Consider the following 12,517-nt stretch of genomic DNA (forward strand, 5'->3'; position numbering starts at 1 on the left):
ATTACACCACTGATTACTACTAAAACACCGCTGAATTCAATCAAAACACCCTTCAACACCTTCAAACACCCTTGAACACCTTCAAAACACTCTTGAACACCTTCAAAAACACCTTTGAACATTTCCAATCAACACTGAAACACTTCCAAAAAAAACACAATTTGAGTACTCCCAATTACACCACTGAATACTACTAAAACACCGCTGAATTCAATCAAAACACCCTTCAACACCTTCAAAACACCTTTGAACACCTTCAAAACACCTTTGAACACCTTCAAAACACTCTCATAATCATTTGAACACACTCAAAACACCTTTGAATAACCTCAAAACACCTTTGAACACATTCAAAACACCCTTGAACACCCTTGATCACCTTCAAAAAAACAACATTTGAACACACTCAAAACACCTTTGAACACTTCCAAAAAACACAATTTGAGTACTCCCAATTACACCACTGAATACTACTAAAACACCGCTGAATTCAATCAAAACACCCTTCAACACCTTCAAAACACCTTTGAACACCTTTGGACATTTCCAAAACACTATTTGAGTACTCCCAATTACACCACTGATTACTACTAAAACACCGCTGAATTCAATCAAAACACCCTTCAACACCTTCAAACACCCTTGAACACACTCAAAACACCCGTCAACACCTTCAAAACACCTTTGAACACCTTCAAAACACCTTTGAACACATTCAAAACACTCTCATAATCATTTGAACACACTCAAAACACCTTTGAATAACCTCAAAACACCTTTGAACACCTTCAAAACACCCTTGAACACCCTTGATCACCTTCAAAAAAACAACATTTGAACACACTCAAAACACCTTTGAACATTTCCAAACAACACTGAAACACTTCCAAAAACACCATTTGAGTACTCCCAAATACACCACTGAATACTAAAACACCACTGAATACACTCAAAACACCACCAAAATCACCATAAACTAAGATCAACACCCACATCCCACAACACCCACAACCCACAACACCCACAATTTTTTCTCGTTTTATCTAATTTCATCAGAAAGTCACAACACCCACACCTCCCATTTTTTTCTCGTTTTAACCCTTTTAGTTCATTAAAGTTAATAAGGGGACACACTACATCAGAAAAAGTCACAAAAACAACCCACTTATAACGTCTTTTCGGTATCTCTAGTTCGACAACAACACCCACATCCCACAACACCCACATCCCACATCCCACACACACACACACAGACACACACACACACACCCTAACCTAGCCTAACCTAACCTAACTTATCCTAACCTAACCTAACCTAACCTAACCTAACCTAACTTAACTTATCCTAACCTAGCCTAACCTAACCTTACCTAACTTATCCTAACCTAACCTAACCTAGCCTAACCTAACCTAACTTAACCTAACCTAACCTAACCTAACCGAACCTACCCTAACCTAACCTTACCTAACATAACCTAACCTAGCCTAACCTAACCTAACCTAGCCTAACCTAACTTAACCTAACCTAACCTAACCTACCCTAACCTAACTTATCCTAACCTAACCTAACCTATCTTAACCTAACCTAACCTAGCCGAACCTATCCTAACCGTTCCTAACTTAACTAACCTAACCTAACCTTACCTAACCTAACCTAACCTAGCCTAACCTAACCTAACCTATCTTATCCTAATCTAACCTTGCCTAACCATTACCTAACCTAACCTAACCTAACCTATCTTAACCTAACCCAACCTAACCTAGCCGAACCTATCCTAACCTAACCTAAAATATATTGGAACACTTCCAAAATACATTAGAGTACTCCAGAATTACTTTGAACGACTCCATTTTTTGGATATTTCCAAATTAGTTTTGAAAACTTTATCGTAAAATCGAACATTATTTTCTTGTTGGTAAACACACTCAATGGTAGAAATATTTACTCGATTTCCGAATAGAAACACTTTCCTCGCTCTGAGAGACTCATTGTGGGTCACCCCTTCCCCCAACACCACTGGGTAATGCGGTTCACACCCAAGGTAGATTTAAGATAATCATGAACACCTGCGTCAACTCAGGACAGACAGACGCCATGAAATGCGGGTAACATCCAAGGTAGAAAATCATCTCTTTCCAGACCAACTGTCTATCCTAACCTAACCTAACCTAACCTAACCTAATTCCTAACCTAACCTAACCTCACCTAACCGAACCTAACCTAACTCCATCAATCACCTCTATCCTAACCTAACCTAACCTAACCCAACCTAACTCCATCAAACACCTCTATCCTAACCTAACCTAACCTATCCTAACCTAACCTAACTCCATCAAACACCTCGAATACTACCTAACTTAACCTAACCTAACCTTACCTAACCTACCGAACCTAACCTAACCTAACCTATCCTAACCTGTCCTAACCTAACCTAACCTATCCTAACCTAACCTAACCTAACCTAACCTAACCTAACCTAACCTAACCTAACCTAACTTATCCTAAGCTAACCTAACCTAACTTATCCTAACCTAACCTATCCTAACCTAACCTAACCTAAAATAACGAACCTAACCTAACTTATCCTAATCTAATCTAACCTAACCTAACTTATCCTAACCTAACCTAACTTATCCTAACCTAACCTAACCTAACCTAAACTAAAATAACCTAACCTAACTTATCCTAACCTACTCACTTTACTTTGAACACCTTCAAAACACTCTCATACATCATTTGAGACCCCCTTTTCTCAATATCTCTCATCCACAACCTTTATCATCTCACTACAGAACAACCCCAAGATTACTTCGAACACTCTCATAAAGCATTTGAGTACTCACATAAACACTTTTGAACATTTCCAAACAACACTGAAGCACTTCCAAAATATCATTTTGATTACTCCCAAATAAGATTTGACAGCTCTAATTTATCTACACTTACACATTTCATTAAATTACATCTCATCCCCCCAAACTCCTCCCTCATTCTCCAGACTTTACAACATTAGCACAAAAAAAAAAAAACTAACTCATACACTTATGACATGAGACATTACCATATCTAACACACTGACTAACTTTGAACCAACTCTGAACACCACTGATCTTCTTCAAAAAATGCTCTGCACATCATTTGAACACCTTCAAAAAAAACACCATCAAACACCTCCGAATACTCCCAAAAAACACTACTGATTACTACCAAATCACCACTGAATACTACCAATCACCGTCAAAATCACCAGAAACTAAGTTTAACATCACCATCTAACATCCTTTTTATAGAAATCCCCTCAAATCACTATAACCAAGAACTCCCTCCCCATTTGGCGCATGAAAAAAAAAAAAGCATGAACACAAACCTAATACGCAAACACTTAGTACATGATCACCATCAACTGAAAACATATCTTGTACACACACATAATATAAGACAATCACCAACTACAATCACCCATGTTCACTTACCTCAAAATCACTAATATCACAGAAAACAATCATTTTTATAAACATTTCACACACACACACACACAAAAAAAATCATATTTGACAATATCTAAGCGCACTCACCTCACTACCACCAACACACGATGTCTCACCTCACAGGACCGACGAGCTCACCTCCAGTGACGTCACACTCCCATTGTGTTACTTGGTGGTTGGTAACATCACACCTAACCCCCCCCCTCCCCCCCTTGTTTCAACCTGTTGTACCCTACATTATCTAAGAACACTATATCCAAGACGATTACCAGATTTTATGATCCCCAACACCAAGATCACAGAAAACACACATTTTTATAATTATTCACACAAAAATCACGATCACCAATTCCATATCATGTTTACCGTCATCTATCAACACTAATCACCAAGATCACCAAAAAATCTAAGATCATGCATCTCAAAACTACTATGATCACTGAAAACACTTATTTTTTAAACATTCGCACAAAAATAAGACATACACAAAAATACCACAACACTTCCACCAACATCTATAACATAACATGAGCACTATAACATATCACTATCACAAAAAAAAAAAATAATACACAGACACCCACATATTATACATTTCAATTGCAAATTTAAGACATGAGACATACACACCAAATCTAAGACATTCACCTCCAACTAAGACATACACATCACCCCTAAAACTTCCTTCCTTATTCATTCCGTATATCTCCTAGAGCTGTTTTAACCCCGACGGATCCATCACGACGTAGGAGCCAGAGTGTAGTAGGTGGTGTTGGAGTGGTGATGGTTCCTCTGGCTCCTACGTCGTGATGGATCCGTCGGGGTTAAAACAGCTCTAGGAGATATACGGAATGAATAAGGAAGGAAGTTTTAGGGGTGATGTGTATGTCTTAGTTGGAGGTGAATGTCTTAGATTTGGTGTGTATGTCTCATGTCTTAAATTTGCAATTGAAATGTATAATATGTGGGTGTCTGTGTATTATTTTTTTTTTTTTTTGTGATAGTGATATGTTATAGTGCTCATGTTATGTTATAGATGTTGGTGGAAGTGTTGTGGTATTTTTGTGTATGTCTTATTTTTGTGCGAATGTTTAAAAAATAAGTGTTTTCAGTGATCATAGTAGTTTTGAGATGCATGATCTTAGATTTTTTGGTGATCTTGGTGATTAGTGTTGATAGATGACGGTAAACATGATATGGAATTGGTGATCGTGATTTTTGTGTGAATAATTATAAAAATGTGTGTTTTCTGTGATCTTGGTGTTGGGGATCATAAAATCTGGTAATCGTCTTGGATATAGTGTTCTTAGATAATGTAGGGTACAACAGGTTGAAACAAGGGGGGTTAGGTGTGATGTTACCAACCACCAAGTAACACAATGGGAGTGTGACGTCACTGGAGGTGAGCTCGTCGGTCCTGTGAGGTGAGACATCGTGTGTTGGTGGTAGTGAGGTGAGTGCGCTTAGATATTGTCAAATATGATTTTTTTTTTTGTGTGTGTGTGTGAAATGTTTATAAAAATGATTGTTTTCTGTGATATTAGTGATTTTGAGGTAAGTGAACATGGGTGATTGTAGTTGGTGATTGTCTTATATTATGTGTGTGTACAAGATATGTTTTCAGTTGATGGTGATCATGTACTAAGTGTTTGCGTATTAGGTTTGTGTTCATGCTTTTTTTTTTTTTCATGCGCCAAATGGGGAGGGAGTTCTTGGTTATAGTGATTTGAGGGGATTTCTATAAAAAGGATGTTAGATGGTGATGTTAAACTTAGTTTCTGGTGATTTTGACGGTGATTGGTAGTATTCAGTGGTGATTTGGTAGTAATCAGTAGTGTTTTTTGGGAGTATTCGGAGGTGTTTGATGGTGTTTTTTTTGAAGGTGTTCAAATGATGTGCAGAGCATTTTTTGAAGAAGATCAGTGGTGTTCAGAGTTGGTTCAAAGTTAGTCAGTGTGTTAGATATGGTAATGTCTCATGTCATAAGTGTATGAGTTAGTTTTTTTTGTGCTAATGTTGTAAAGTCTGGAGAATGAGGGAGGAGTTTGGGGGGATGAGATGTAATTTAATGAAATGTGTAAGTGTAGATAAATTAGAGCTGTCAAATCTTATTTGGGAGTAATCAAAATGATATTTTGGAAGTGCTTCAGTGTTGTTTGGAAATGTTCAAAAGTGTTTATGTGAGTACTCAAATGCTTTATGAGAGTGTTCGAAGTAATCTTGGGGTTGTTCTGTAGTGAGATGATAAAGGTTGTGGATGAGAGATATTGAGAAAAGGGGGTCTCAAATGATGTATGAGAGTGTTTTGAAGGTGTTCAAAGTAAAGTGAGTAGGTTAGGATAAGTTAGGTTAGGTTATTTTAGGTTAGGTTAGGTTAGGTTAGATTAGGATAAGTTAGGTTAGGTTAGGATAAGTTAGGTTAGGTTAGATTAGATTAGGATAAGTTAGGTTAGGTTCGTTATTTTAGGTTAGGTTAGGTTAGGATAGGTTAGGTTAGGATAAGTTAGGTTAGGTTAGCTTAGGATAAGTTAGGTTAGGTTAGGTTAGGTTAGGTTAGGATAGGTTAGGTTAGGTTAGGACAGGTTAGGATAGGTTAGGTTAGGTTAGGTTAGGTTCGGTAGGTTAGGTAAGGTTAGGTTAGGTTAAGTTAGGTAGTATTCGAGGTGTTTGATGGAGTTAGGTTAGGTTAGGATAGGTTAGGTTAGGTTAGGATAGAGGTGTTTGATGGAGTTAGGTTGGGTTAGGTTAGGTTAGGTTAGGTTAGGTTAGGATAGAGGTGATTGATGGAGTTAGGTTAGGTTCGGTTAGGTGAGGTTAGGTTAGGTTAGGAATTAGGTTAGGTTAGGTTAGGTTAGGTTAGGATAGACAGTTGGTCTGGAAAGAGATGATTTTCTACCTTGGATGTTACCCGCATTTCATGGCGTCTGTCTGTCCTGAGTTGACGCAGGTGTTCATGATTATCTTAAATCTACCTTGGGTGTGAACCGCATTACCCAGTGGTGTTGGGGGGGAAGGGGTGACCCACAATGAGTCTCTCAGAGCGAGGAAAGTGTTTCTATTCGGAAATCGAGTAAATATTTCTACCATTGAGTGTGTTTACCAACAAGAAAATAATGTTCGATTTTACGATAAAGTTTTCAAAACTAATTTGGAAATATCCAAAAAATGGAGTCGTTCAAAGTAATTCTGGAGTACTCTAATGTATTTTGGAAGTGTTCCAATATATTTTAGGTTAGGTTAGGATAGGTTCGGCTAGGTTAGGTTGGGTTAGGTTAAGATAGGTTAGGTTAGGTTAGGTTAGGTAATGGTTAGGCAAGGTTAGATTAGGATAAGATAGGTTAGGTTAGGTTAGGCTAGGTTAGGTTAGGTTAGGTAAGGTTAGGTTAGGTTAGTTAAGTTAGGAACGGTTAGGATAGGTTCGGCTAGGTTAGGTTAGGTTAGGTTAAGATAGGTTAGGTTAGGTTAGGATAAGTTAGGTTAGGTTAGGGTAGGTTAGGTTAGGTTAAGTTAGGTTAGGCTAGGTTAGGTTAGGTTAGGTTAGGTTAGGTTAGGTTAGGTTAGGTTAGGCTAGGTTAGGTTATGTTAGGTAAGGTTAGGTTAGGTTAGGGTAGGTTCGGTTAGGTTAGGTTAGGTTAGGTTAAGTTAGGTTAGGTTAGGCTAGGTTAGGTTAGGTTAGGATAAGTTAGGTAAGGTTAGGTTAGGTTAGGTTAGGCTAGGTTAGGATAAGTTAGGTTAGGTTAGGTTAGGTTAGGTTAGGTTAGGTTAGGATAAGTTAGGTTAGGTTAGGCTAGGTTAGGGTGTGTGTGTGTGTGTGTCTGTGTGTGTGTGTGTGTGGGATGTGGGATGTGGGTGTTGTGGGATGTGGGTGTTGTTGTCGAACTAGAGATACCGAAAAGACGTTATAAGTGGGTTGTTTTTGTGACTTTTTCTGATGTAGTGTGTCCCCTTATTAACTTTAATGAACTAAAAGGGTTAAAACGAGAAAAAAATGGGAGGTGTGGGTGTTGTGACTTTCTGATGAAATTAGATAAAACGAGAAAAAATTGTGGGTGTTGTGGGTTGTGGGTGTTGTGGGATGTGGGTGTTGATCTTAGTTTATGGTGATTTTGGTGGTGTTTTGAGTGTATTCAGTGGTGTTTTAGTATTCAGTGGTGTATTTGGGAGTACTCAAATGGTGTTTTTGGAAGTGTTTCAGTGTTGTTTGGAAATGTTCAAAGGTGTTCAAAAGTGTTTTGAGTGTGTTCAAATGTTGTTTTTTTGAAGGTGATCAAGGGTGTTCAAGGGTGTTTTGAAGGTGTTCAAAGGTGTTTTGAGGTTATTCAAAGGTGTTTTGAGTGTGTTCAAATGATTATGAGAGTGTTTTGAATGTGTTCAAAGGTGTTTTGAAGGTGTTCAAAGGTGTTTTGAAGGTGTTGACGGGTGTTTTGAGTGTGTTCAAGGGTGTTTGAAGGTGTTGAAGGGTGTTTTGATTGAATTCAGCGGTGTTTTAGTAGTAATCAGTGGTGTAATTGGGAGTACTCAAATAGTGTTTTGGAAATGTCCAAAGGTGTTCAAAGGTGTTTTGAAGGTGTTGAAGGGTGTTTTGATTGAATTCAGCGGTGTTTTAGTAGTATTCAGTGGTGTAATTGGGAGTACTCAAATTGTGTTTTTTGGAAGTGTTCAAAGGTGTTTTGAGTGTGTTCAAATGTTGTTTTTTTGAAGGTGATCAAGGGTGTTCAAGGGTGTTTTGAATGTGTTCAAAGGTGTTTTGAGGTTATTCAAAGGTGTTTTGAGTGTGTTCAAATGATTATGAGAGTGTTTTGAAGGTGTTCAAAGGTGTTTTGAAGGTGTTCAAAGGTGTTTTGAAGGTGTTGAAGGGTGTTTTGATTGAATTCAGCGGTGTTTTAGTAGTATTCAGTGGTGTAATTGGGAGTACTCAAATTGTGTTTTTTTTGGAAGTGTTTCAGTGTTGATTGGAAATGTTCAAAGGTGTTTTTGAAGGTGTTCAAGAGTGTTTTGAAGGTGTTCAAGGGTGTTTGAAGGTGTTGAAGGGTGTTTTGATTGAATTCAGCGGTGTTTTAGTAGTAATCAGTGGTGTAATTGGGAGTACTCAAATAGTGTTTTTGGAAATGTTCAAAGGTGTTCAAAGGTGTTTTGAAGGTGTTGAAGGGTGTTTTGATTGAATTCAGCGGTGTTTTAGTAGTATTCAGTGGTGTAATTGGGAGTACTCAAATTGTGTTTTTTGGAAGTGTTTCATGGTGATTTTGGTGGTGTTTTGAGTGTATTCAGTGGTGTTTTAGTATTCAGTGGTGTATTTGGGAGTACTCAAATGGTGTTTTTGGAAGTGTTTCAGTGTTGTTTGGAAATGTTCAAAGGTGTTCAAAGGTGTTTTGAGTGTGTTCAAATGTTGTTTTTTTGAATGTGATCAAGGGTGTTCAAGGGTGTTTTGAAGGTGTTCAAAGGTGTTTTGAGGTTATTCAAATGTGTTTTGAAGGTGTTCAAGGGTGTTTATGTGAGTATTCAAAGGTGTTTTTTGAAGGTGTACAAATGATTATGAGAGTACTTATGAAGGTGTTCAAATGATGTGCAAGAGTACTTATGAAGGTGTTCTAGGAGTATTCAGAGGTGATTTTGGGGGTGTTCGAATGATGTTTTGGAGTATTTCAGTGTTGTTTGGAAATGTATAAAGGTATTTTTGTGAGTATTCAAATGATTTAAGAGAGTGTTTTGAAGGTGTTCAAAGTGAGGTGTGTGTGCGTATTAACTTCGTAATATGTAAAATTGTGACTAGTGAATTTATCGAAAAGTGGTTATAAGTGTTGTGGTGACTTTCTGATGTACTGTGTCCCCTTATTAACTTTAATGAACTAAAAGGGTTAAAACGAGAAAAATTGGGGGTTATGAGTGAAAATTGTGAGGTGTTGGTTGGAGTGTGAGGGTTCGGGAGGGTGGGGAGGAGGTTACTTCGTGGGGGAGTGACCTGAGATGAAATAGTTAAAACGAGAAAAATGTCTAGACTTGTGTTGTAAAGAAATTGTTGGATTGTTGTGGGTATTAACGAAACAAAAATGTGAAATTATTTGGATTAACCTGGGTTAAGAGTGAAAATGTTTTCCCTATGATGTAGGTACTATATCCCCTTATTAACTTTAATGAACTAAAAGGGTCGTCATGATTCAACCTGTGTGTGGGGGGGGTCATCGCGTGACGTCACTGATCGTCGAGTAAACACATTAATGAGAGGAATACTGACGTCACACTTGTTTAGACCTGTAGTAAGAGAGAGCATCATGCCCCATAGGAGGAGTTCATTTAAATGCTACCCCCAGAGGGGGGAATCCAAAAAACCTTGATCCAAGGAGATGGAGTCTTGGTATTATCGAGAAATTTTGGGGTGGGAGTGAAAGTGAGAGGGGTAATCCAAAAATTTGATCCAAGGAGATGGAGACTTTGATTTCGAGAAAAACTTGATCCGAGGAGATCATAAGAATTTCGAAAACCCCATAGGGAAGAATCCAAAAAAAAAACTTGATCCGAGGAGATGGAGAATTTCGAAAACCCCATAGGGGGGGATCCAAAAACTTGGTAATATTGAGAAAATTTGGGGTTGGGGGGTGAAAGTCGGAGGGGGAACCTCAAAAATTTAATCTGAGGAGATGGAGAGCACAAGAAAATGAAATTCAAAAAAAATTCGAAACAAATCGGAAAAAAATTCGAGGCGCGGGGGGGGATCCTGACGACGCTGCAGAAGGCGCAGCAGAAGGCGCGGGCGGGGGTCGCAAAGGGCGCGGGCGGGCGCGCGGGCGGGTCGCGAAGGGCGCGGGCGGGCGCGCGGGCGGGCGCGCGGCGCGATGGTGGGGTCTTGGGCGGGGGTCGCGAAGGGGGGGGGGTCGTGGGCGGGGGGTATTGGTTGGGTGGGGGGGTCAAGGGTGAGGTAGTCTCGAGGGCGAGGTCAAGGTCAAAACCGGAAGTAACACCTAGGTGTGAAAAGGGGACCCTCCAGCCGCTGGTCCTAGACCGGATACACCGCCCAGTGGAAGGCATAAACCGGAAGGGACCTCCCAGCCGCATGCCTTTTTCCGGAAGGGACCCCCCAGCCGCTTTTTTGACTACTTATATATATATATATATATATATATATATATATATATATATATATATATATATATATATATATATATATACACATATATTATAATGTCGTGCCGAATAGGTAAAACTTGCTATTTTGGCTTAAATGGCAACACTCGTCTTACCGAATAAGACAAGCGAAAATTTGTGTATGCAATAATTTCGCTTAAATCATTCTGAACCTAACGAAAAAAAAAAGTATTTCATTGTGTTTGTTTATTAATAAATTATTGTAAACTTATCTAAAATATATTTAGTTTGATTAGGCTAAATTAAATTGCACTTGTTATAATAAGGTCAGGTAAGTTTTCTAAGGTTCTTTTGGTACAAAATTATTAATTTTTACATTAACATAAATGAAAAAAATATATCTTTAAACGTATAAGAGAAAATTTTAGAAAGGACTTAATTTTAAATGAGTTGTAGCTAATTGACCAATTTTACCTATTCGGCACGACTGTAAGCTGAATATCAGCTACTCTCCATTTCCTCGGATCAAGTCATGCGGGTAAAAGTCAATGAATAACGTGATGAAGAGGGATAAAGGAGAAGAAAGTCAGAGATTTTAAATGTAAAATGATAATTGTTAAAGGAAGGCTGATAAGGGGAAGCGCTTAGCTCGTAGGGGTGGTGAATGCCCTGGGGGGAATGGGGGATAGTCAGTTTTGATCCGAGGAACGGGAGGATAGCTCCATTTCCTTCAGTGGTAACTTTCAGAGGAGTAAATTTCGTAATTAAGCCTCGCACGCGCCCGTTAGTTGAACACAAATTTCTCTCTATTAATATCCCAGCTGTTAATTACCTATCAATATTATGCACATTTTTAATACATGATACATTATTCATAATTTTTTTCAGGTCGACGATGGGACGGGGAAGGACACCGCTAAACAGGTTAGTCAAAACGGTGAATTTGAAATAGATTTAGAGGCCTATTGTTTACAGGTTACAGGTATTTATGTTAATTGTTAATGACCCTGGGCAGTATCTTCCCCACGGCCGGGCTCTGACTAGCACTCCAACCCTGAAGAGAAAACAATCCATTCCACGGGTAGGGCTTGAACCCGCGGTCAGAGAGTCGTAAGACTCCAGAGCGACGCGTTATCCACTGGGCCAGAGGATAACGCGTTGCTCTGGAGTTTTATGACTCTCTGACCGCGGGTTCAAGCCCCCACCCGTGGTATAGTTTGTTTGCAATCGCGTCACTACGATTTCGTGAGTCTGCAGAGAAAATATATTGCAAGCAGGAAGATTTACCTGCCATCTAACGAGTACTTGCGACATAAAGCGGAGAGTAGCAGTCCTGTTAGAGTGAAAAATATCTGCCGAGATTTCATTTCACACAAATGACAGAGGGAAGCATTTCCCTGTATAGTTATCTGTCAATTTACTACTTGTGTTGAGATAAGGTATGGTAATACCTGTGTTTTACACTAATATAACAGGAGGAGGGTAGTACCTCCCTGGATGATTGTTGTCTACCAACCTACCGTGTTTTCCGCATATGACAGACAGGTAGTACCTTCCTGGATTCATTTTAATTTTCAATGGGTGGAGGGGAAAGCCAGTGGAAGGCTTCGTTCAGATGACCAAAAGCTCCTGTGTCAGACCATCATATTACAAAGACCCGAGTCTTAGATAAATCTTAACTAGCCTAACCTCTCTGGATGGTTGCTGTCTACCAACCTACTACCTGTGTTTCACACACTTGACAGAAGGATAGACACTTAGCCTGCTATATGCAGTGTGTGTGTGTGTGTGTTGGGGGGAGGGGAGAGTACACTGAGAGTTCTCTCATAACATATATTCTAACGTTAAAATTTATTTCCCATTAAGTGATATACGTGTTGTTAATAGCATTGAGAAAACATGCATTCTTAATGACCTTCCAGTAGTAGATTGACTTAACGATTGACTA

At 38.9% G+C, this 12,517-nt stretch overlaps 1 protein-coding gene across 1 annotated transcript in view; it reads left to right on the forward strand.

The window, feature by feature from the left end:
* LOC138855514 (uncharacterized) overlaps positions 1–11,571 on the forward strand; it is a 235,204-nt gene extending 223,633 nt beyond the window's left edge. The window contains exon 2 of the mRNA XM_070105230.1: positions 11,458–11,571. Coding sequence (XP_069961331.1) covers positions 11,458–11,571 — 114 coding nt within the window. The remainder of the gene's footprint in view (positions 1–11,457) is intronic.
* Positions 11,572–12,517: the final 946 nt, after the last annotated feature.

The sequence above is a fragment of the Cherax quadricarinatus genome, chromosome 97, assembly GCF_038502225.1.
Source record: "Cherax quadricarinatus isolate ZL_2023a chromosome 97, ASM3850222v1, whole genome shotgun sequence".
In the NCBI taxonomy this organism is placed as follows: domain Eukaryota; kingdom Metazoa; phylum Arthropoda; class Malacostraca; order Decapoda; family Parastacidae; genus Cherax; species Cherax quadricarinatus.